The sequence below is a fragment of the Psammomys obesus genome, unplaced genomic scaffold (assembly GCF_907164565.1).
Source record: "Psammomys obesus unplaced genomic scaffold, mPsaObe1.curated_primary_1811, whole genome shotgun sequence".
Classification (NCBI taxonomy): Eukaryota; Metazoa; Chordata; class Mammalia; order Rodentia; family Muridae; genus Psammomys; species Psammomys obesus.
Genome location: NW_026585698.1, coordinates 14,127,794 through 14,154,040, shown reverse-complemented (window position 1 = coordinate 14,154,040; position 26,247 = coordinate 14,127,794). Strand labels below are relative to the sequence as shown.

The following is a 26,247-nucleotide window of genomic DNA, read 5'->3' as shown; positions in this document are numbered from 1 at the left end:
AGTCCACACCTTCCCGCAATGCCACAATGAAGATGAAGAAAATCCAACTGTAATGAGGAACACCGAAAGACAGTGCCTGGACCTAGACCTCACTTAACCTTCCAGCCCTTGGTTTTACAAGCAGCTGACGCAAATACAATTCCATTTTCTATAAAGGACATGAGCATCCACAGAAGACAGAAGTCTTCTTTGGGGAGGTCCTGGAACCAATCTTCTGCAGATAGTGGGGGGGTGACCCTAACATCTTTTCAGAGACCCAGCGGGTTACCTAGCTCCTTCCACCATAGAACGGACTGTCTGAAAGGAAATGAACCCTCAACAAACAGGGACTCTACTGGCACATTTACCTTTATTTTCAGAGTTAGAAGTCATCATTTTTTTTTTTTTAATTTTTGAAGTTGGAGTCTTTTGCCTGCATGTAGGTATGTATACTACTTGTATCCTTGGTGCCTCTGGAGGTCAGAAAGGGCCAGCAGGTACCCGGAAACTGGCGCTATAGATGGTTACTAACCATCATGTGGGTGCTGGGAATCAAAACTAGGTGCTAGCAAAAAGAGATCTTATTTATTGAACTAGAGTGATGAACCAGAGTGATGAATAAGACATGCAGGTTGTTGCTGCATCCTGCATTTAGTAAAGCAATGCCCTCAGACATTTGGGGTGGCGTATAAGTACCTGATGCTCCCAGGAGTCAGTGTGGTACAAGGTGCTCAGGTCCCGAGAGGGAGCTGTCCGTGATGGGCACCTTACTGGGTGGCCCGCAACGCCATCTACGGTAGTTTTCCACCCACCTGGCGCAGCAGTTCTCAGCCAGGGATGACGTAGGCCCCATCCAGAGACAGTGTGTGCATCCGGGGGCACCTGAGGGGACGCTACTGTGTCAGGGGTGTGCAACCTGGGGACAGTGCCATGCCACAGAGGATCAGTTCATCTCAGAGGTCAGCCCGGGGCTCAAGAAGGTGGAGTGTTAACACCCGAGTAAGGCCTCTCCAGGTTTGCTTCATCCAACCTTTTCCTGAAGGGGATTAGGATGCTGCAAGAGCTGGGGACAAGTACGAGCCACGTCCCTGCCTTCCCACTGGCAGGCAAGCCGGGGGTGGGGGGGCAGAAACACTTCGGAGCTTCCCAAGATATCGTAGCTTGAGCAGAGTCGAAGAGGTTGGGTGCTGACCTCTGTCCATTGAGCTTTATGAAGCCTGGCCCATCTCTGAGCCCTGATGGTGACTCATGAAGGCCTGAAGGAGTCTGGGCACTATCTGACGGTTCCTTACTTGCTTGGAACCACTAAATCAATCCACGCTGTGATCCTCTTTAATCTTGGATGGGTGGGTACACCATTTAGAGAGTGAACTTGAGGCCAGGGGAAGGCTAGAAGAGCCAGGGCGGGACCGTAGGACCGCAGGTGTTGGGATGGGTTCTGGGACAAATCACCCTTCCGTCTTCAGTCATTCATCTGCCAAGCTGATCCCCACCCTTTCAGTCCCCGGTTGATCTCACAGCAAAAGGGATCCAGGTCCTGAGCTACCCAGACCAACAGCATGTGGAACACGGGACACACAGTGGGCCAGACCCCAACTCTGGGCGAAGCTGTCTTAGTACCCCGACGCCCTTCCAGCCTTCCTCAGATCAGATGCTGCATAGACACAGGGCCCTTCCTGAAGCACAGCCTGGACTGCATTCAGGAAAAACAACCGCTTGCTCTCGTTCTGGCCCCGGGCCTGCAGCCCCTTCTGCACCTCCTGAAGAAGAGAGAAGGAACAGCCATGGAGAGGGAGACAGGGGTTGGAGGACCCTGGCTAGGGGTAGACTGTGGACAGGCGCCGGTCCCAGAGCATAGAATTTATAACCTGAAAATATCAGAGGGCACAGACTACGGGGACTATGCAACTCAGAACAAAACCCCCGCAAGCACCAAGTCCATTCTGTTCTTGGGTCCAGTTCACTAGGGCCCCAGAGGACAAATCTGAGGTGATCTAGGGGCTGCTGCTGAGAAGACAGCTTTAGAAAACTGGGGCTAAGAGGCACAATTTTGGGTCTCTTCAAAGCAGCCCTAGCTAGGAACCCAAGGATACCTTGGGACACTGAGGAGGACAAACCTCTAGAAGCCAGACATCCAGACCCATCACCTGCCAAAACACACAGGACAACAGCAACACAGGGACAAGAACTCACGACCTAAGACACCCAGATATGCAGCAGTCGAATTCCCGGGGGCCTCTGACTTTAGGGCTTATAAGGGGGTGTCTAGGAGGACCCAGAGCTCCAGAATATCCTCGAGCTGTTCTCACACGTCAGCACACACACCAAAACTGGAACAACCCAGAAAGAGTAACGTGGTCTTTGCTCAAGAATGACTTGTAAATTCATGAAGCATTCCATATGCATGCCTGTACATGTCTGAGCATATTTATGAGCGTATGTATTTATGAATGTATACTTAAAGGAATGCTTACATATCAAGCCGGGTATGGAGGTACAGCACTCAGTTGGGCAGAGGCAGGGGGCTTGTAAATTTGAGATCAGCCTGGACTACGTAGCAAGTCTGAGGCTAGCCAGAACCAAATGCTGTCTCAAAAGTAAATGAACTTGTGCATATCCAAGAAAACTAGAACCCTGAGGGAATTGGCGGGAGACCCTCAGGGCATGGGGCCCCATTTGCTCAGGTATGACACTAATACCTGTGAACCCCGAGGTAGAAACCAAAGTTCTGGTGTCTCTCTCTCTCTGTTTCCTTCCTTCTTTTTTATTTTTTTTTCTGCCTTTTTGAGACAGGGTCTCTGTGTAAAAAGCCCCCTAGCTGTCCTGTACTCCTCGCTTTGTAGACCAGACTGGCCTCAAACTCAGAGATCCACCTGCCTCTGCTTCCAGAGTGCTGGGATTAAAGGTGTGCACCACCACACCGGGCAAACTATGCTTTCTAAAATGTTAAGCACTTTATATTCCTGGGCTATGAACCCCCTTGCCCTGCCTTTTATCATGTTAAAGGGAGGCCAAAAAAAAAAAAAAAATCTTAAGAATTGCGTTTCTTCAGCCATACACTGTTTCAAATTAATGGGCCAGGAACATTGTCCACTATGCCCTACATTTCACAGACATCCAGGTACATCCATAATCTCTGCAGTCTTTGTAATTAGTCGCCTCCTAGCCAACTCCTACAGGTGACATTATGGGACTGGAGCCCCCGGCAAGGTGAGATTTGGAGACATGCCCTTAGGGCTTTGACGTTTTTCTTTTTTCTTTTATTTACTGTACGAATTGCCCAGTGACTTTAGCATAAAAGGCTGAGGCATTCAGGGCCGAAGCCAAAACTAACCTTTCAATCCTCAGAGGCTCCACGTCTCAGAATTTAGTGGCCAGACTCCAAGACCTCCCTTGCCTTGGTGGTAGCTTATGAAGGTCCTTGGAGATTTAAGGTCTCCACACCAGAGTTTATGATGTTCTCCGCGGGAAAGTCCTGGGTCTGTATAACTGACATTCTGATATCCCAAGGGAGCTGAGGATCTTGGCCTTATGGGGCACTGGGTTTCATTAACCTCATTTCCCGGACTGTGTGTCATCTTCTAAATTCTCAGAGTCCAAGATTCTCAGAGTGCTGAGGCTTGAGAACCGATAATTGCTGAGAAAGGATTTTCAGTTAAGAGTCAAGAGCCAAGCCTCAGGGAGTAAGGGCTTAAAAGAACACGCCTTGGATCTTGCATCCTCTAAACATCAGTTCCTTGGGCCCAGTGTTCTGACAGAGCATCTCGGGTCCCCAGAAGAACTCTGCACCGATGCCAAAATGCCAAGAATCTGAGTCCAAGGGGCTGAGCACAGACCCTCAGACAGGAACAACAAGGTTCTCAACACTACGTATGTTGTTCAAATCCATCATGACCGGAAAATATTATAGGTCAAACTGCATTTGTATGTTTAATGTATCTAAGCTGAAGAGATGACTCAGCACTCAAAAGCACTTGTTGCCTTGGCAGAGGACCCAGGTTCGGTCCTCAGCACCCACACGGTGGCTCACAACGGGGGTCCCATGCCCTCTTCTGACATCCATGAGCACCAGTCATACATGTGACACACATACAGACATGCAGGCAGTATACTCATACACAAAACAAATAAATCTTTTTAAAAAAGCTTTTAAGCCTAACATCATAGCTTGCCCCAAATGTGCAGAACACCAACCTCAGCCTACGCTAAACGTTGTCTAAGACAAAGATCATTTTATCGTAAAGGGTTGCGCACCTCACATGTAATTTTTTTTTTCCTGAGGACTGTCCTGAAGTTATAACATAGAATAGTTATAGGAGCAATCACCATTAATGTATAATGAGCATTAAAGGGTTTCCACTAGGTGCATATAACTTTCTTTTTTTCTTTTTTTTTTCTTTTTTTTTTTTTAGCACTGGGAACTTACATAAACTCTTTCACCGATCTACATCCCCAGCCCTGCATATATGACTTTTATGACTTTTACAACACTGGAAAGTTAAAAAATTCATGAGCCAAACTATTTTGGAGGTGAGGGCTGTCTGTAGGCGCCCTTTTTGCTAAAGGTCTCTTACTCTAAGGGATTTTGGAATTCTAAGGGACCTTCCCAGAAGGAGGCCTTGGGAACCCAAACATAGAACTTTGAGAACCTTAAACCACAGATGTATGGAATGGCCATAAACCCAAAGCTTGACATTTATCTAGTTCTGTGTGTGTGTGCGCGCGTGCATGCGCGAGTGTGTGTGTGTGTGTGTGTGTGTGTGTGTGTGTGTGTGCGCGCGCACGCGCGCGCGCGCGTGACGTAGGAGCCTGTGGAGATCAGAAGAGGATGTTGGTCTCTTGTGAGTGGTTGTGAACTGACCCACCGGGCACCACAGTGCATCCGGTTAGCATCACCTTCCAGGAAGCTAAGGGTCTGTCTGGAGAGGAAGGTGGTCGGCAGCTAGTCAAAGAGACTTCAGCCCCTGGTCCTGCCCCGACCCCCGGGGCTTTAGTGGGAGAATCACGTGTTTAGAACAAACAATAACAAAACGCTACAGGAAAAGCAAGCTCTTTCAAGAATAAACTCTCAATCATGAGCTTCAAACTACACGAGGGAACAAACCACCAGCCTCACTCACCTGGTTGAACTTGGGTTCATACTCCACACGGCCCTTGCTGTCGACATGCAGGATGGGGGCTGCAATGGCTTCTGTCAGGTCAAAGCCAAGCCACAGCTTGTTCATGATGGTCTGGAAGAAGAGGATGTGGGGAAGGAGGAGGCATTCACGGGAGGTGACCATCCCACCACAACACCCCTGTCCCCACCCCAGGGAGTTTCCGGAGAGGGAACGCACTAGCCAGGAACCGTCAGACTCACCTGGGCAACAGCAGAGATAATAAGCTCTCCGCCAGCCCCGCCAATCACCAGCTTTGATCCCTCCGCTTTGTTGATCAAGATGGAAGGCACCATGGAAGATGGCGGCCGCTCACCTGGGACTGGGGCCAGCCAGCATCACACCCACCCAGCAAATAGTGCCCAATGATGGGGGTGACCCAGCCAGGGGCTGGCTGCCCACCCACCCTCCTTCCTCTTGACGGAGTGCCTGCGGGGCAGGAGACCTTGCTCTTACCAGGTGGAGGAGTGGCCGTGGAACCGGGCTCATGTCTCCAGCATAAGTCCAGGAGCTCGTTGTTAAGGAGAATCCCTGTCCGTGGTGAGTACACCATCGCTCCAAAGCTTCAGAGGGGAAAGGTGGAGCCTGAGCTTGGGGCCCTGGCTCCCAACGTCAGGGGGCAGCAAACTCCCAGCACGCTTTACACCAGAGCCTGGCACTACCCACAGGCCCCAAAGATCCCCTTTGGCCCCCGTCAGGACACCCCATCAGGTCCATGCCAGACAGGACCTATCTCAGGGCCACCTAGCAATAGCTTTTCTCAGCGAGCGATGTCCTGGTGCCAGACAGATAGCGGGGGAAGCAAAAAGCGAGAGGCTGCCTGCCTAGAGACCAGCAAAGACAGGTCAGTGGGAGTAGACCAAAGGAGACCTCGGCATCAGGAGCAGAAGAGTGGGTCCGGCCCCCAGGCCCGCCCCACCACCCACCCCCCCCCAGCGCCGTCTGCCCCTGCCCCCCCCCTCCAGGTCCCACGCGCACGCACGGCGTGTTGATGGTGCTGGTGGCTGCCACAGCACTGCCGTCTTCTCCCAGCACTGACACGTGAGAGGTGCCCATCCCGTTGGCCCTGACCCCGAACAGGTTGTAGTGGCTGGGCTGGTGGTCACCGCGGCCATCAATCCGCTGACGGATGTGACGGGCTAGAGCCTCCCCGAGAAGGTCCTGGGAGTTGTTCTGGGTTGAGCAGTCAGATGGCAAGGTGTGAGGACCCATGGGTCGGGGCGTGGTCCTCAAAGCAGAGGCAGGATGAGCTCATCTCCCATGCGAGATAAACCTGGATACTCCCTGCCGTATCTATCACTCCGGAGTCTCTTCCAGCCCTGGGGACCACTGCAAGGATATCCTTGCCTGGAGCTCCAAGGAAATTCCTCCACCTTCTCTGCGCCAGCCCTGACCCTCCTCCCTTCATGCTACATACACGCGGAGGAAGGAGGGAGGGCACCATCAGTCCCAGGGAGCCTTACTTGTATCCCTGGGTGGCTGTGAGGGTCCCACAGCCTCCACCTCTGCCCTACTGCGAACTTGAGTGTCTCGACAAGGCGATGGTACACAGTCACTTTCTCTTCAGGCCGGGCCACCATCTCTGCGGTGAAGTTGAACCCTGGGTAGGTAGTGGGGTGCTAGGGGGTTACTTTGTATAGTGGGGTTGATGTTGGACCCACCCCCCTAGAAAGATTGATTCATTTTTTTTATCCCCAGAATTCATAAAAAAATTGATTTATATTGCACAAGAATTCGTACTACATTTTATGGCAAAATACATAAAGGATTTTAAGAGGAGGCATTTATCCTGCATCGTGTAGATTGTGTAGCTTAGCCCTAAATATGATCACATGCATCTTTTCCCCCTGGAGACAGGGTTTCTCTGCGTAGCCCTGGCTATCTCAGCTCATTCTGTTGACCAGTCTAGCCTGAAACTCAGAGATCTAAACTCACCGTTCCGACCACCTCTGCCTCCTGAGCACCCAGATCAAAGGCGTGCGCCACCACGCCAGGTCACATGAGTATCTATGAGTCAGACACCCAGAGAAGAGACGCCGTCTCTTGTCTGTGGTCTTGACTCTCCGCATCTTCCCTGCAGTTACCTACAGTCAACTGTGCTCTGAAAACATTAAGTGGAACATTCCAGAATAAACAGTCTGTAAGCTTTAAGTGTCGTTCTGGATGGAAAGTTCTAAAATAAACAATCCGTGATGAAATCTTGTGCCGCCGTGCTCCATCACACCAGGATGTAAATCCTTCCAGTATTCAAACTGAATACGCGCCTGCTCGCTAATCACTTATTAACAATACCCCCCCCCCCCGCCCCAGCACTGAGACTGGTACCCACAACATCACTGAGACCAACTCTAAAATACACAGTCCTGACCACTCTCCTAGACAGTCCGTTAGCCTAGTGTGTAAAAAAAAAGACAGCGGCCATATGCTATGATTAGGCTATGTCTTGAGTGTGCCCAACGGTTCATTGCGATTGGAGACTTGATCCTCATAGTGTCAGCATTGGGAGGTAAGACTTAATAGGAAGTCTATAGGTCGCTGAATGTTTGCTATTGGAATGGGCTTCACATGTGACTCTGGTTGTTCTTACAGGCAGGTAAGTGCCCAGACTGCTGAGCTGCATTCCCGGAGCTAAACAGTTCTTGATAAGTAGCCGTGCCCGGTCTTATGTTACAGTGACAGAAAGCTCATTGTTCCCCAAAGTCAGGGACGAGCTGAGAGCTCATGCTCCCCCGCAGGGCTGAGCTGGAGGGGAGAGAGGAGGCTTGAGAAGGTCTTGCCTTTCAGCACGTTGAGAATGAAGCTGAGAACAGCACCCCCTGCAGGCGGTGGTGGGGAGTACAGGGTGTAGTTTCCCAGGGGCAGCTCCAGAGGCTCCACCACTTCCGGCTGGAAGGCAGCCAAGTCCTGAACCGTCAGCTGGCTTCCTGGAGGGAGACATCGAGAGCTCCAGGGGATTGCCGAAGAAAGGCTTGCTCCTCATCTCAGGATACGCAAGGCCAGCTAGTGCTAGGATACTCGTGCCTGCTAGTGCTGTAGCCCCCGAGGGCTGAAGGTATACGTGCAGTGAGGGGTGATGGTGAGTGTGTATGGGCAGAGTGGGTGGACAGAGAGTTGAGGAAAGCAAGTGGGAACTGGGAGGAGAAAGGTGGTCAGCTCGGCCACCCAGGCGTGCCGTTGACTCTTTTTTTTCTTCTTTTTTTTCTTTCAAGACAGGGTTTCTCTGTGTAGCCTTGGCTGTCCTGGACTCCCTTTGTAGACCAGGCTGGCCAAGAACTCACAGAGATCCTCCTGCTTCTGCTTCCCAGGGTACTCGGATGAAAGGTGTGTGCCACAGCGCCTGGCTGCAGGCAGAAGCTCTGTCACTCCAGGTTCACCACTGAGACCCCTAAGGCTAGCAATGGCTGGGCCGGACTAGATGAGCAACTGTCCTCCCCCAAATCCCTGGACCCCGGCAGTCCTGAAGGGCCTGGGAAAGTTGTGGCTTTAACCCCTGAAGCCCAGAACTTGGCTCTTTCTCTAGCTGTGCTGGGTGTTGGGAGTATCGGTTTAGCTAACCTTCCTTGGCAATGTCCTCCACCAGCATTCGGCCTAGCCTCCCCGTGTACAAGGCCTCCGGACCCTCCGTGGCCACAGTCTCCAGGGTGTTGGCCAGTGCAGGCCACGGGAATGGGTCCTGAGATCTCAGGGTTTCTGTCCCGTTGAAGAAGAGCTGTCTAGGGCAGGTAGGAGGCAAACTCAGACTTCAGACGCCAGATCCCCGTGACAGTCACATTTCCTGCTGAAGTCTAGAAAAATCTTCAGGATCTGCTTGGGGGAACAGCCGTGGTCCCAGCACTGAGGCACTGGGAAACTGGTTCTCTAGAAGGAAGTGGGACTGGGGCCACCATCCTCACTCCTGGCCCCGGAACCTTTCTGGTGTGTCCGTGTTTCCCAGGGTCACTTCATCTACTGGGAATACCTAGCACTGACCTAGCAGAGCAAGAAAGGGGTCAGCCAAAGATCGTCTGCCACCCCCAAAGAGAAGCAGAAGGAAGCTAGGCTGGAGGTGTAAGCTGTCCTCAGCCTCAGTTAGGTTTTGACCGGAATCGGGTAAGCATGGACTAGCCTGGCTGTAAAGGCTTTGGCGCAGGCCACTGGATTGGGGCGCAGCCAGGCTGTGGCTGAGCTTGGGTGGGATATGGATTTGAGGAGCACCCTGCGGTGCTCACCTCAGCGTTGATGAATACAGGAAGGGCCTCAGGAAGCTGTTGAGGAACTGGCTTAGGACAGAGGGCACGCGGAAACCATCTCGGAGCAGCGCAATGGTGGGCTGGAAAAGCTGAGCCCAGGGCAGGCGGCCATGTCGGCGGTGGGCCTCAGCATAGCCACGGAGCTCCCCAGGAACTCCAATCCACTGGGCCCCTGCGTGATATGCACCTTTCCTCAGCCCAGTACAACTCCTCTCACCCCAACTTCTGGAGGAACATGCTTGACTATATTGCTCCCTGCACAGACCTCCTGTGGCTCCCTACAGCCTTCCAAAGCCCACGCAGAAAGACCACCACCAGCCACTGGATCATTGCAATAAACAGAACCAGCCCTAGGTTACCCCACCCCCACCCCCAGAGCCTGCTCTGCCCTCAAACAAACTGGCCCCAGGATCCCTGTCCCACCAACACATATCCACTGAGCTCCCCAAGACTGGTCTTCCGCTTGGGACACACCCCCAACTCAGAGGTCCCCCCTCCCAAAAGAAGCCTTCCAACCCACCCCAGGAGGTCGGGGGTCCACAGTCTCCCCATGCCCAGGGTGTCACAGCTTGTTCATGTCTGACCCTTTTGGGGGCGGGTCCTAGACAGGGCCATAAAGAACCCTTCCCAAAACCTTACCTTTGCCCAGTGGCAGGGCGTCTTTGCACTGGTCCAGCAAGCCCTGGACATGGCTGGCTGGCACAGTCTCCCGAGCATTGATGACCTCCACCTTCCCTGGAGTTGAGACAGGGTGAGAGATGGCCCCAACCTGCTCGAGGTCTTGGTTTCCATCTCCGTGTTAACCCTTGGAACACTACCTACCAGCAGGGCTTTGCACAGTAAGAGGCAAAGGTAGCACAAAGCGTCCCAGGGGTGCCCAGGAGGAAGCATGCAAGAAGGCCCGAGGAGAGAGTGCCCCGTGACTGAGATGTCCCATCTCCCCAGGGGACATCACATGAGGGCACACCTGTTGATGCATTGTAGATGGTGAAGATGACCCCTCCACCCAGGCCCATGCTCTGGGGGTTGGTAACACCAGTACAGATCAGGGCAGCGATGGTGGCGTCCACGGGTGAGCCCTGTTGCTGGAGAATGGCTCTAGGGGACACGACAAGGAATCAGAGCTCTGGCTTCTCGACCCCGTCTCTTCCTGGGCTCACTTGACTGGGAAACAGTGACACATTGCTGGTCTGTCTGCTGGCACCAACCCCCAAGGTGGATGAGAAAGCGCACTGAGCTGTCCCCTCAATTCAGCTACTCCCTGATCCTTCATCACACCCAATAGACTGCAAAGAATGGGGGCATTTACACATCCTTGTGGCACAAATGTGGTGGTTCTCCATTTGCAAAAGATTCTGCTGCCACCATCCCCTGAAGTTCCTGGAAACGCTTGCTCATTGCAACAGGAAGGACCTGGCCCCCTGCAACTCTGGGTCTCCTTTCTGAGAGTCCACTGTCTAAGCTGCCCTTTGGCAGGTGACCCCAGGATCCTGCCACTAGGGTCCAGTACTTGGACTGATGAGCCATTCCATCTTTTTCTTTGTCTTCAAGCCTATAACAATATTCTTGGGCTTCAGATGCCCAAGGGGCGTCCGAGGGGCAGGTCCTTCAACTTCAGAGTGTTAGTGAGACTGGCCTGTGTCTCAGCGGATACCATGCCAGGAAGTTCAACCTGCACAGCTCTCCCAAGGACTGCCCCTTCCTTCACACCTAGAGGCCCTCCCATCCCTCCAGGATTACCACTTAACCCCCAAGTACCACGGGGAACTCAAGGCCCACAAGAGCCAACCTAGGGCTCCTCCCGAAACTCCGTGGGACCTCTGACCCCACATCCTCCTTTGACTCAGTTACCTGTGACCCAGCCAGTCCACCCTGGACTCTGCCTCACTGTGGCTCCTCAGCTTAAATGTTAGTATTTATGGGAACCCCGTTATCACACATGTAATCCTGGAGTGGAAGGGAGCCAGAAGCATCAACGAAACAAGACTAAGATAGTCATGCATAAGTACAATTTTTGTAAAGATTGGTGTGTGTGAGTGTTCTGTGTAAAGGCCAGAAGAGGGTGTTGGATACCCTGAGCTGGAGTTACAAGGTAATGTGAGCCTGGTATGGGTGCTGGGAACAGAACTTCGGTCCTCTCCAAGTGCTGTTACCCACTGACCCATCTCTCCAGCCCCATAAGCACAAATTCTTAACAGCAGAACATCATCAGCAAAGTCGGGTGAAATCGGTTGAAGAAATGACATATTCCCATCAGAGACAAGGTCACGGCTCTGCTTGAGGCCCCTCGGCAACAGCCGGTCCTGTCAATTGCTACTTCCCACTGAAACCCCTTTCCACACTCAGCCTCTTTGACTCCCATCATGGGCTTTTCTTTGACCTCCCTGACCTCCCAGTGTTGAGTCCTTGGTCCATAGCTAAGCTCACCGGTGAAATGCAAACTCTTTCTTTGTACTTTTAACTTGTGAATTTAGCTTCTAGGCAGTCCTCTTCCCTAAAGTTGAGAAACTTTTGTGCAGCCATCTACAGACGGCTCGCCGGGAGCTAAGAAGTACCACACGCCCACCCTGACTCAAACTGCATCTTTTCTGTCCCTCCTGCCTCTACCCCCACAACCTGCTATTCTTGTTTTCGTGGGCTTAGAAAATGCCGTAGATATTTGCCATTTAACTCTGTCCCTCACCCTTGGAGTCATCCTGGGTGGCCAGTCTCTTCCACTCTACATGGGAGATACACCATGTCCACCACCCTGGTCCAAGCTACCGGTCCTTGAGGAGTTCCTGGGTTTCTGCAGGGGCCTGTTGTGCCTGGTCGCCTGTGTCTGCCTGGTTTCTACACATTTCAGTAGAATAACCAGCCAATGGCTACCCAACATCCCAGTCGTGGATAACTAAACACTTCAGTCCAAATTCCCACAGAGAACTAGGAAAGCCAGATAAATCAGAATCATGTGCTGTGGAGACGTTGGCGGCAGTAGGGTTCCTGGCCAGGGAGGCAGGCCCGGCATCTACAGCTGCTTTTCCCTGGAGGAGATTGCCATTTCCACACAGGTAGCAGAGCGGTGGGACAGTGCTGTTGGCACCCTCTGACAGCTAAGGGAAGGGGAGATGTGCATGAGCCATGCTCCAGGAGGGGTCCTTTCCTAGATGTAACATCCGGAATTAGGCTAGGCCTCTCTGCAGGGGGCCCACCAGCAAACCATCAAGTTACTGGAATTATAAAGGAGATCCCAGAATTTTAGAATCCTAAGGCCTTGAGAAAATTAAAAACCTACTTTTATTAACCTATTATTTGGGGTTATTTTGGCATTCGTTTGTTTGATTTTTGTTTTTTTTTAACAGAGTCCTAGACTATAGCTCAGGCTGGCTCCATACTTATGGTGATCCTCCTGCCTCAGTCTCCAAGTATTAGAATTACAGGAGGAAGCCACTATGTTTAGTCCAAAAATTATTTTTGACAGCCCTGGGTGGTGGTGGCACACACCTTTAATCCCAGCACTTGGGATACGAAGGCAGGTGGATCTCTGTGAGTTTGAGGCCAGCCTGGTCTACATATCCAGGACAGCCAAGTCTACAAAGAGAAAGCCGGGTCTTGTCACCCTCAAATTTTATTTTTTAGCAATTGTTATACATGTTCTCCAATTCTAGGTGGAACACAAACAAGACAGCAAGGAAACATAACAGAATCTCTCTCTCTCTCTAGCTCAAACTGGCCTCAAATTCATGATTCTCCTGCCTCATTCCCCTAAATGCCAAGACTTATCAATATAAGCCACCAGACCAAACTACAAATATCCAAATGACTATATCTCAACATATAGAAGCCAGGATTAAAAATTCCAAGCCTGCGGATGGCTCAGTGGGTAAAAGCACGTGTCACGAGAGCCCAGTGACTTGAGAACATGCATGCCACATGTGACGGCCCGTACCTCCATGCCCAGCATTCCTACGTCTAGATGCATGGGAAGCTCCAGGAAGCTCACGAGCTAAGCTAGCCTGGAGTATTTGGTGGGGCAGAAACAAGAGACCCTTTCTCAAAAACAAGGTGGAAGATGAGAAGCAACTTCCAAAATTCTTCTCTGACCCCCACATGTTAGAGTGACCCACACTCACATACAAAATAAATTAATTAATTTTGTTTGTTTGTTTTGTTTGAGATGGTGTCTTACTATGCAGCTAGCTCTGGCTAGCCTGAAATTTGCTACGAAGAACAGGCCTACCTCAGACTCACAGAAATTCACCCGTCTCTGCCTCCCAAACACTGGGGTTAAAGATATGCACCTCTATGCCCCTCTTAATTATTTTTTTTTTAAAAATTTTATCAGTTCTCTGGCAACTGGAAATGAAAAGCTGGAATTAGGGACTCAATGCTAATAGTAGGTTAGACACAAACATGAAAAAAATCAGTGAACTGAAAACTCAGGAGACCAAGGCAGGAAGATCACCTGGGCCCTGGAGCTTGAAGCCAGCCTAGCAACATAGTAACATCCCCCCCCCCAAAAAAAAAAATAAACATGGAGAAAACAAAGAAACAAACAAGAGGGCTGGCAAGTTGGCAGGTGGAGGGGCTTATGTACAGATCTATCTGAGCTGGATCTCACAGGTGTCAGGAGAGAACTAGCTCCTAAGGGTCATTCTCTGACCTCCCCAGGTTAACTATGGCACATGAACCTGTATATGCCACCCCCCCACACACATATACAACCAACATATACACATATGTACCCACTTAAACACACATATACATACATATACACTCACACACTTAAACACACACACATTTACTGTGGTGATTTGACTAAGAATGGTTCCTCACAGGCTTATGTATTTGAGTGTTTAGCCACCAGGAAATGGAAATATTCCAAAGGATTAGAAGGATTAGGAGGTGTGGCCTTGTTGGAGGAAGTGTGTCACTCGGGCTGGGCTTTGAGGTTTCAAAAGGTGTTCTCTCTCTCTCTCTCTCTCTCTCTCTCTCTCTCTCTCCCTCTCTCTCCCTCTCTCTCCCTCTCCCTGCCTACAGATCAGGATGTGGCTCTCAATGACTGCTCCAGCATCATGCCTACTTTCATGCTCACTGCCATGATGACAATGGACTAACTCTCTGAAACTGTAAGCAAGGCCCCAATTAAATGTTTCTTTTGTAAGAGTTGGCTTGGTCACGGGGTCTCTTCACAGTAATAGAGCAGTGACTAAGGCATACCCTTATACACACACACACACACACACACACACACACACACACACACACACCCCAGGGAAGAGAAAAGTAAATCAATCAGAAAATAAGTAAAGAGACATAAAAGATACAAGAATAAGGTAGAAATCACAGAACACAGGAGCTCTGTAAAGACAGAGGTGAGAATGGAGAGTAACCAACACTGAAGAGACAGAGCTGAGGCCAGGTGTGGTGATGCAAACTGAGGCAGAGGCAGGCAGAGCTCGGAGTTCCATGTTAATCCGATCTCTGTAGTAAATTCAGGACAGCCAAGGATACACAGTGAGAGCCTGTCTCAAAGAAAGAGAGAGGGGTGGGGGGAAGAAGAAGGAAGGAAGGAAGGGAGGGAGGAAGGGAGGAAGGGAGGGAGAGTGCGAGGGAGGGAGGGAGGGAGGGAGGAAGGAAGGAAGGAAGGAAGGAAGGAAGGAAGGAAGGAAGGAAGGAAGGAAGGAAGAAGCTGGGTGGGTGGTGGTAGCATACACCTTTAACCCCAGCATTTAGGAGGCAGAGGCAGGTCAGCCTGGTCTACAGAGAGAGTTTCAGGGCAGCCAGCACTGTTACACAGAGGAACCTTGTCTCAGGAAACCAAACAAACAAACAAAAACAAACCAACCCACTAAACACAGAAGCTGAGTGTAATGACACAAGCTTATAAACCCAGCATCAGTGGGCTGAGGCAGGAGGATCACAAATTAAAGACCAATCTGGGTCACATAGCAAATTAAAGGCTGCGTAATAAGACCTCATGTCAAAAACAAACAAGCAGAAAACAAACACTAAAACAGGCAGAAACACATTTGCACACACGTATTTAGAATCCCATAAATGATAGTAGTTAGTTATTTTCCAGGTCCTTGCTTTGGGAAAAGAATACTAATGAATGTTCGGCTTTAATTATGATGCCAGCTATAATGTTTAAAAAACAAAAAAGCCATGTTGTCTTGAATGTCTGCACAGGCCTGTATATGAAAGCTTTAATCCCCAGTGCTAGAACTATTGAGAGATTGTAGAATCTTTAACAGGTGGGTTCTAGTGGGAATATTTAGGTCAAGGGAGAAAATGCCCTTACAGGAGACTGTGGCACCTTTAGCTCCCTCTTCTCACACTGTCTTTTCTGCTTCCTGGCCATGAGGTGGGCAGCTATGCTGTCTCTCACCCTTTGCCATAATGCAGTTTCCTCACAGGCCAGCAGGCCAACCAGTCATGGGCTGAAACTGACAACACTGTGAGCCAGAGTAAACCTTTCTTCTTTATAAGAGTATTCTCTCTAATTGTGATAGTATTGGAAAGCTGATTATCACCATAATTGTCTACTCTAACTGGAGGAAGGGGTCTCCTGAGTAGTGCCCACAGAATATACAAGTTATAGTGGGGGAAATCAGAGGCACGCATAATGGATTTCCTTTAACATGGTGACTGAGGGCTGGAGAGATGGCTCAGCCAGTTAAAGTGTTCGCCGGGCGCACTTCAGGGCTTGAAAAAGCTGGAATCCCAGTACCAAAGAGACAGAGACTGATGGCTGCACGGAGCTCTCTGGGCAGCCAGCCTAGCTGAACTGTGAGCTCCGGGTCTGAGGGACTCTGTCTCAAAGCACAAACTACTAAAGAGGTACACCACGTCTCCATGTGCAGAATTACTAAGGAAGATACTCCATGTCAACATCTGGCCTCCATGCATGTGCATATATGCACAGACAAACACATGAACACATACATGTGGCACACACACACTCACAGACACACACACAGGGCAGTGACTTGGCACACAGAATAAAAAATACGAGTAAGACTTTTGAGTGTACCTTCTACATACCTTTGACTTCTTATTCCAAAATAAAAACCAAAAGGGACAAAAGAAGTAAAACCCTAAAATTGAATGCACATCGAGGGAAATTACGCTAGTAATATATTAAACTAACAACATAACCATATCAGAAAAATAATTGTACACTTAGATCTTTTCATTGTGTATGATGCTCTGTTACATAAGGGGATTTTCATGTTTAGGTATAAGGAATTTGTGAGGTATTGGCCAAAACACCACCACCACACCTAGGCGGTAGTTGGAATGAGAATGGCCTCCATAGGTTCACATGTTCGAATTCCTGATCCCCAGTTGGTGGGAATATTTGGGAAGGATTAGGAGGTGTGGCCTTGTTGGAGTAGGTGTGTCACTGGGGGCCAAGCTCTGAACTTCCCCCCCCCAAAAAAGTCATTCTCACTTCTCTCTCTCTTTCTGTTTATGGATCAAGATATGAGCTCTCAGCTGCTGCTCCATGGCTGCCTGCTTGCTGCCATGGCCCCTGCCTGATGGTGATGTACCCCGATCCCTCTGGAGCTGTAAGCCCCAAAGAAACCCTTCCTTTTGTAAGTTGCCTTGGCCTTGGTGTCTTATAAAAGCAAAGAAAAACAGTTAAGATATCTAATATGTTTGTTTAACATCAAACTAATTAACTATTAGCATTAATGCTGTTGGAGCAATTTTGAAATTTAGGAAAGCAAATAACTGAGATTGTTGTAGATTTCTATAACCACGGCGATGAGTGTATGTGTATGTGTGTGTGAGAGAGAGACAGACAGACAGACGGAAGACTAGGGTAGGAAGAACTGAAGTTACCAGGAAGAGCGAGGTACGTCCCAGACAAGCCTTTCCTAGTCTCTGAGTGGAAGAACCAATCAAGAAGAAGAAGCACAGCAGTGTCCAGCTCTTACTTTCCAGAGCACCATCCTCCAGCCAGGCGTGGTGGCTCATGTCTGCCATCCCAGCACTCAGGAGGCAGAGCCTGGCGGATAATGGCACATCTGAGTCTGTCTGGTCTACATAGTGAGTCCTAAGCCAACCAGGGATACAAAATAACAGAAAACACATATACATACATACATGCATGTATACCATCCTTGGGTAGGCCTTGACTTCAGGTCTGGTTAAAGGAATATGCAAATTGATCCTAAGACATCGGGGCTAGTAGACAGGCATGTTCTCCAAGACTGATGAGTGTGTCAGGGGAGGTCCCCATGGATGGAAGGCTTAGTCCCCAACTTGGGGTGACGGTGGAATAGTTAAGATGTGTCTTAACTGTTCAGTTGGTATGAGGGAGCACCATGAGCAAGGCAGCTCTCATTTTTAAAAAGACATTTAACTGGGGGCTTGCTTATGGTTTTAGGGGTTAGTCCATGATCATCCAGGCAGAGAGCAGACGGACATAATGCTGGAACTATAGCTGAGAGCTTTACATCCTGATCCACAGGCAGGAGGGGGGGAGGGAGAGAGAGACAACAGGCCTGGCATGGGCATTTTGAAACCTCAAAGCCCACTCCCAATGACACACCTCCGCCAATAAGGCCACACCTCCTAGTCCTTCCCAAACAGTGCCACTAACTGGTGACTAAGCATTCAAATACGTGAGTCTATGGGAGCCGTTCTCATTCAAACCACCACAAGATATGTAGCCTCATGGGAGGTCTTCCGGAGACTGAAGACATGCCTTGATGCCCCTCACTCTCCATTTTTGTCTCAGCCATGAGGTGGGCAGCTTTGCCATGAGCTTCTCTAAAGCAAATGGGACAAACAGATCATGAGCAAAACCTCCTAAACAGTAGGCCAAATTCCTTTTTGTAAGTGATTATCTGAGGTATTTGTTATAATAATGGAAATCTGACTAACACAATATGTGTGAAAAAAAACTTAGCTAGAGAGATGGCTCTGCAGTTAGGAGCATTAGTGCAGTTAAGACCAAGATTTGACTCTCAGTACCCATACGGTAGCTCACAGCCATCTGTGGCTTCAGTTTCAGGATGTCCAGTGTCTCTGTTTGACCTCTAAAGGCACCAGGCATGCATGTGGTACAATACATACATGCAACAAAATACTCATATGCATAAAAATAAAATAAACAAATCTAAGAACATGTATAGTTTCTGACTCCTACTGGTCATAGTAAGATAAACTGAGCATTGAAAAAAGAAAGAAGGGGCTGGAGAGAGGGCTTAGTGGTCAAGAGCACTGGCTGCTCTTCTAGAGGACCACGGTTTGGCTACCAGCACACACATGGCAGCTCACAACCATCCATAACTCCAGGGGACCCAGTGCCCTCTTCTGACCTCCTTGGGACTCAGGCACACAGGTGACATACATACTTACATGCCTGAAAACTTTCACACCCATAAAATATATCTTTAAAGAAAAAGCAAAAAAAAAAAAAAATGGGATTACAGCATAATAAACCAAAGCAATCACCCATGAGTCAACAGTAACACTCAAGAATGTTATGGTCAGGGAGAGGAGATCATGGTTAGAGAGCATTGTTAATGAATAATGGAGAAACAGTAAATTTGGCAATTCACTTTTGTTTTGTCCTTCCCTTTGGTCACATGGCACTCTGCATTACGTCTGTAGTCTGCCAGCAAGTGCCATCACCAGGTACTGATGCTCAGTCCTGGATCAGTGCCCTGAATCAAGATTGCTTAGCCAGAAACAAATTGTAGCTTGTTATCATTTGTTTCTTAAGCTGTAGCCCCATAAATTCAACATAATACCTTTTATTTAAAGATATACACTGTTTTGTTTGTTTGTTTTTGATGCTTAGAACTGCCTTCGGGTCTTGGCATGTGCTAGGCAAGTGCTTTAGCACTAAGCTACATAAGCTACTATAAGTCAAAGGAAATGGAAGAAAAGAATCAAGATAGAAGCAGAAAGTAATACAAGGAGACACAAATGCACAGGCAATAAAATCTGCAGCCAAGGGTGTGGCTCAGAAATTTCACGTCTGCCTACCTTGCTCAAGGCCCGGGGTTCAGCTACCAACATTATAAAAGGAAATTAGCAAAGCCAAACATTGGTTTTTCGTAAGGGCCCTGGATTCAGTCTGATCAAGGCTGATGAGGAACAAAGACTCATTAAAGGTCCCTGTAAACATTCAAAAGATGCTGACAGGGTCTTGCTCTGTAGACCAGGCTGGTTTCAAACTCAGAGTCCTTCCAAGTACTGGGCTTGAAAGTGTCTGGCACCATGTGTAGAGAGAAGATTTTTATTTAATAAACAAAAGTGTGTCGATACATGTGACAATTGTGCGTTAAACTGGACATGTTTCTTAAAAAGGATTTATTAACTTCTTGTAATTCACTCAAATAGAAACTTGGGTTGATGAGATGGTTCAGTGGGTAAAAGTGTTTGCTGCCTGATGACTTAAATGCCAGTTCCAGAATCCACAGGACGAAAGAAGAAAACCAATTCCAACATGAGTTGTCCTCTGACATACATAACACACACACACACACACACACGCACGCACGCACGCACGCGCATACACACAGAGTAAATAAATAAATACATGGAAAATAATTACAGCATAGAAACTTGGTAGTTGTTTAAGAAACAGAAACCACAGTTTGAACATTTCACATTCACGTACACAAATCACTCAAGCATGAGAGGGAATGTTAACTTTCTGTTGCTATAACAAATACTGAAGTAATCGGCTTTTAAAAAAGAAAAGTTTGTTTTGAGTCACAGCCCAGAAGTTGTAGTCCATGGGCCAGCTGCTTCTGTGGCTCTATGGCTGTGGTGACACGTGGTGGAAGTGTCTGGCAGCACAAAACCTCCCAGACAGTGAAAAAGAAAATGGAGGAGACAGAGAGCCCACAGTCCTCTTCCCAGGCCTCATGCCCCAAGACCCACAAGGCCTCCCGCTCTTTCTGCCTCTTATAGCCCCACCACTTCCCAAGAGCACCAAGTAGAGAGCAAACCCTCAACACGAGTAAGATCCAAACTGGTGCAGAAGGCTGAGCCTGCAAATTTACGTGTCAGCACGTAAAGATAAAATAAACTCATTTTAAAACAACCCAAGATAAGCCTCTTCCTTCCAGAGGACAGAGAAACAGAGAATGCCCCTGTGACGGTTAGCATCACGTGGAAGCCATGGAGAGCCTCCTGGTGGGGGGTCTTGATTAGGTTAGTTGAGATGAGATGAGTTTCTTAGGAGAGACCCTGGGACCTTATGGAAAGAGGAAAGTAAACTGAGCAGAAGCATTTCTTGGTTTCTCTTTCTTTCTTCTCCTTCTTCCTCCTCCTCCTCTTCTTCTTCTTTGATGCGGGGGAGGGGGGATGTGGTTTTTTTGAGACAGGGTTTCTCTGTGTAGCCCTGGCTGTCCTGGAGCTCACTCTCTAGACCAGGCTGGCCTCGAACTCAGAGATCCGCCTGCCTCTGCCTACCGTGCGCTGGTATCAAAGGTGTGTGCCACCACCGCCCGGTTTGTTTGTCTCGATTGTGGATGTGATTTGTTCAGCTTCTTCAAGCTCCCATCGCCTTAACTTCTCCACTGTGATGAACAGTATCTTGAATTGTGAATCAGCTAAGCCCTTTCTCATTCGGTTTTTGTCATCGGGGTACTTTAAGACAGACATGGGGAAAAGAAAACAGCTTCCCAGTTCTTTACGAGATCAGCACGAACCTGATACCAAATACAATAAAGTGTGGCTCAGTGGGCAGCGTGTGCCTGGCATGCACCGGGCCCCGGATTAGACGCAGGCACTGAAACAAAACTAAACTGATGAGACAATTTTAACAAAGGGGACATTACAGACCATCAAATTTTACTGTTGTCTATGACATAAAAATCATATTGAATCACTATTAAGCGGGGTTTGTGCTAGGAATGCAAAGGTGGCTTAAGACTCACAATGCATTTTAAAAGGAGAAAAATAATAAGACAGAAAATACATCTAATGTACAACCTAATAAAAAATGGAAGAGCCGGGCATGATAGTGCACACCTGTAATCCCAGGACTCAGGAAGGCAAAAGCAAGTGGATCTCTGTGAGTTCGAGGCCAGCCTGATCTACAAACTGAGTGCAGGACAGCCAAGACTGCACAGAGAAACCCTGTCTTGAAAAGAAACAAAAATAAAATAAAAGTGGCAGAAAGAGGGTAGGGAAGTGCCCCATGCTGGCAGGCATGATGGCTCACAACTGTAATCCCAGGGGTGACTAAACCTAGGGGGTCATTCTGCTCAACACAGAAAGATGAGAGCAGAGAGAGAGAGAGAGAGAGAGAGAGAGAGAGAGAGAGAGATTTTCATAGAACAGAAACTTCAGATAAACAGTGATCATCCCCAACCATCCAACATGGTCATACATCTGTTCATATCTCTTCCCACAAAAGCGGGGCTGTCTGTCTGCTGTGACAGAGTACAGTTGTCCCTCATAGATTATTTTACTGTGACAGAAGTGGAACCCAGGACCTCAGGCAGCTTAGGCTGTGCCACTGGGCCTGCTCCCACCCCTCACCTATTTGATGTGTGACAAACAAAACTGTTAGATGTCGCAGGTAAGACAAGGGCTCATGGCTTACCCACATGTATCCCCAACCCCACAACCACAGGCATAAGCCCAGTGTCAGTCCAGACACTGGACCACAGCAACCCTCCAGAAACTTGCTCCCTAGAATACCAAGGGAGCACCTTCTGCCACTTAGGTAAATAAAGCTGTGGCCATTAATGTGCCTAGGGCTGGCCAGCTTGGGGTCTAAGGAGAGGGGGAGGGGACTTTAGTAAGACTATCCCTCCCAGAGTAACCCCCCCCCCACAGGAGCAAGAGGGGGGAAAAAGAGGGAGGTGCCAGGCCTACAGAGATGTCCTGCTGTGACACTGGCCAGTTCTTCCCTTGGGCGGACATCCCAACCAAGCTCTTGGCCAGAGGACACCCCAGCAGGGGCACCTTCCTGAGGCCCAGCCTGGCTGTGGTCACTGACTTTCCTTCACAGTACATAGCTGGGGCTGGAGCCTTCCTCCCACTCCCAGCTTCTTAAAACAAGAACAGGAAGCAGGGAGAGTTGTTGGATGAAATGCTTGGGGTGGAAGCAGCCCACATCCGCTTTTTACCAGGGGAAAGGAAAGCTTGAGAGAGAGAGTTTAGAGTGCAATGGAGTACAGGCTCCAAGCACTAAGCACAGCCTGATTCTCATGGGCCAAATGCTGTTCAGAGATCTTCCTCGGAGATAAGTGGAAGTTCAGGAGGGCTGCTCATCTGGCCGGTTCTCTGTGGAGCCTGAGCAAACGCATATACCCTACCTCACTCACACCTTTGCATTCTGGGAGGATTAAATGGGTGCTGCACAGCACAGTTGGTGGTAACTCTTGCGTCCCTTGGGAGCACTAAGTGGAGTAGGAAGGACCGCCCCATGGATCCGGATGTGAGCTGCCAGATACCAGCTACTGAATGCCAACTACTGCCAAGTTGTATGTAGATGTGAATGGAAGAGAGAATGCCTGGGAACTCAGAGGACCAGGTCAGCAAGGTTGGGGGTGACTATGAGCAAGGGAGGTGGGAGAGAATGGGTAGGCAGGTGGATTAAAAAAGGGAGGAAGGGAGGGAGGGAGGAAGGAAGAAGGGTGAATTCAAGAACAGCAAAAGAAAGCATGCTAGAGTTGTATTTTGGGCGGGAACACCACCCTCCCTGCTGCAGGACCCAGCCCTGGGTGTACAAAGCAGCTGAACCCCCACAGTGGGCTACCAAGCTGATACTCTGGGAAGGAAGGAGAGGCTCGCCCAGGTTTCTGGGGGCTCAGTGGGAGACAGGGGGCCAGGGATGGCTTCCTGCAGCAGCCCGGTCCTGTGGCGGCATGGTGGGTAGCAGAGGCTTCCTGTGGGCTGGGTTTCCTAGAAGACAGCCAGGAAACACCCACTGTGGTGCCTGTCACTCTCTTCCTCCCAGCCTGTCATTCATCAGTGACTCCAGTCACCAAGACCAGACCCTGTCAGAGAGAGGGAGGTCCCGATAGATGTGGATCTGGTGTGCGTGCTCGTCTCCTAGGAAGCGCTGAGTATGGGTGGTAGGTGGGACAGACCAACACATGGAATCCTGAAGCCCACTGCCTACGTCCCTGAAAAAAAATCCCAGCCTTGATCAGGACAGGAAGGGACAAGGCAGCGTTGTACAGCTGGCCTTCTCGAGCAATAGAGTCACAGTATGTCTGCAACTCTGTCCTGGGTCCCCATCTCCCCTACGGCACACCTACAGTGTTCTACAGAAGGGCCCTAGGCCTGGTGTAGGAAGCCAAACACACATGGCCAGACTTAGCTCACAGCCACGACGGCACTCGCTCACATGTCCTCTTCACACCCCTACCCCAGTCATACAGTCTCCAGAAGCAGCCAGCTGCTGAGGGCCACGGAGCTCAAACCCCCTCTTACTCACCGTCCAATGTCAGAGCAGATCTGTGAGTCAGCGGCCACGGCTGCATGTGCGAAGGCCTCAGGACCGCAGGAGGCATGGTGATGAGAGAGGCCCACAGCCAGCACAATGGTGGCCAGGCCCAGACCCAGGCCCAGCAGGACCAGGCAGATTGTGGCTCTGTGGCCCCATGCCATGGTACAATGGTCCGGGAAGAAAGAGGGGAGGTGGTGGGTACACAGGGCAGTGGACAGACGAAGGGACAGACCGACTGCCAGGGGAGTGGAGAAGAAACTACACAGGTGAACTCAGGTGACTGGACGGATGGAAGAGATGAGTGGGTCCAGAGAGAGAGACAGTCACACGGGACAGACAACTGGGTAAAAAGGAAAATAGACAGGCTTACAGATAGGTGGGCAGGCAGGTTACAGAGGAGCAACAGGAAGCCAGCCAGCCAGGGTTTATGGATAGACAGAGGGACAGACACAGTGGCCAGGCTGCTCCCCTCCTCTACCGCCTGCTACCAAGGCAGATCCGCAGCTCCAGCCACAGGTCTGAACTTCCAGTTTTTAGCTTCCACAGCTTGGCCCTGGAGGCAGGCCAGGCATCTACAGGGAGTTTTTCTTCAAGGGAAGAGCCAGCTCCTGCTGTTAACTCTTTCACTGCCAGTTGATCCCATGCCCAACGGCACCCAGAGGCTCCTCATCCCAGTGCCGTTGGGAATATGAGGCTTGCTGTCCCCCAGGAGAAATGAGGCACAGGACTCATGGAAGCTTTCTCACCACTTTCGGTGACAGAGTAGCTCCCAATAGCTCAGGGTCATGGTGTCTCCCCGAATGGTGGGACTCCACTCCCCAGCCCCACACCGCCAGTTGGTTCCACCGTAGGCAGCAAGCAAGTCAACCTAGCTACCCACACACAGTACAGCGATGGGACTGAAAGTGGTCCAAAGCAGCCACTCCAGACCATTTTACCACCTCCTGGCACAGCCTTATCTACACGTATGACCGTGCGGTGTGAAGGGGGTGAGGGGACCACATGTCTAGCCCCTGGCATCCAGTATCGCTGCATCGTGCACCCTGGGACATGGTGACCCAGAAACACAACCTTAGGCCTCTAGAGGGTGAGGCTGTCCTGCCTGGGTACCCTCACTTCTGCAGCTCGGAGCCCTGCCGGCTGCTAGTCTGTCTCCTTGGGTCTAGTGGTGCCCAAGACTATTTCCATGCTGGGGAGCCTCCTACTCTTGGGCCTGGCTTGGATCCTGCTCCCTGGACTCAGGATGTCCAGGCGGGAGGTAGCAGAGGGATGAGGACCCACTGATATACTCTTTTGGTCAGACTTAAAGGTCGCGCAGGGCAGTAGAGCACAGGGCTGGGCTTCCTCTCAGTTTCAGTGCCTTCACAGCAGCCCTCACTCTCTTTCCACTGAGCATGGCCCCCGCTCTCATCTCCATACCCAAATGAGGCCCAGAGAAGGAATGCCTGCACTGGGCCACCGGGCCTGCTAAAGTGTCCCATCCAAAGCTCCTGCTGTTTCCACATAAGCCTGTCCCCCACATCTGCCTAGAGGGAAAGGGTAATATCTGTGGGAGCCTCTCCATCCCCACTATCTCCCACACTCTTCAATCAGTAGCCAAAGCATATTCCTGAGAGGAGGCCAGCCCACCGACTGGACACAGTCCCCAAAGCTCTAAGGACAAAGCAGCAGGGGACAAGCAGATTCAAGGGTAGGTTATCTCCCCTCCTGCTCCCACACAGGGACATTCTGGTCAGGCATAGGCCAGGGTGCAGAGAGCCCTGCAAACTCTCAACACCGGACTTGGCTGGGGAGGCCAGTTCTGGTAATCTTGAAGGCCTTTACCCAAAAAGTAACAGGGAAATGACAGCGGTCACTCAAGTCTCCAAGTCCCTGAGGAAACTCTGGGCTAAACCTCATGGTCTGGGAGAGTGAAGTACGTTGCCAGCACTCTTGGCCCATGGAACTATGGGAATGCCAATCCCCATAGAGCCTGAAACATTGTCACATACCACACCCCAACACATTGGCTTAGGGACAGCCCACACCTGCCTTTTCCCCTACAAATATGGATTGAGGAATGACTGTCACTCCCACCTCCCAAAACAGCACAGTCTCTGTCTTCACCCAGATACAGAATCCCAGAGACACAGACATGGAGCATACAGGGAATCCTGCTTTAGCTTGTGCTCACTTCTAGGGGCGATATTTAGCTCTCAGGCTGTGACGGCCCCAGCGGCCCACATCATGTCTGCAAGCATCTCCTTCCTTCACGGTCACAGCTGTGAGTTCTACAGACCTCGACACAGCAGGAAAGGCTGCCCTTTGGGACTGTGATGACTAGCTTTATAGCAACACCAGCTAGAGTCATCAGACAGGGAGCCTCAAATGAGAAAAGGTCTCCTTAAGACCAGGCTATAGGCAAGCCTGTAAGGACATTTTCTTAATCACAATGGGAGGGCCTAGCCCATTGTGGGTGGGGCCA

General features: G+C 50.1%; 1 protein-coding gene across 2 annotated transcripts; it reads right to left on the bottom strand.

Annotated features, from left to right (window-relative positions):
• Window positions 1–341: 341 nt before the first annotated feature.
• Window positions 342–26,247, bottom strand: Ggt5 (gamma-glutamyltransferase 5). Of its 2 annotated transcripts, XM_055598957.1 has the most exons (12): window positions 23,772–26,247; window positions 10,332–10,462; window positions 10,004–10,099; window positions 9,344–9,536; window positions 8,691–8,848; window positions 7,913–8,059; window positions 6,599–6,735; window positions 6,118–6,308; window positions 5,592–5,698; window positions 5,339–5,457; window positions 5,100–5,210; window positions 342–1,739 (listed from the first exon to the last, which is right to left on the bottom strand). In XM_055598957.1, the coding sequence occupies exons 1-12, from the start codon at window positions 23,942–23,944 to the stop codon at window positions 1,593–1,595; spliced, it is 1,710 nt and encodes a 569-aa protein (XP_055454932.1). In that variant the 5' UTR covers window positions 23,945–26,247; the 3' UTR covers window positions 342–1,592. The 2 variants fall into 2 exon arrangements, with proteins under 2 accessions (XP_055454932.1, XP_055454933.1); XM_055598958.1 differs by lacking the exons at window positions 8,691–8,848; window positions 9,344–9,536.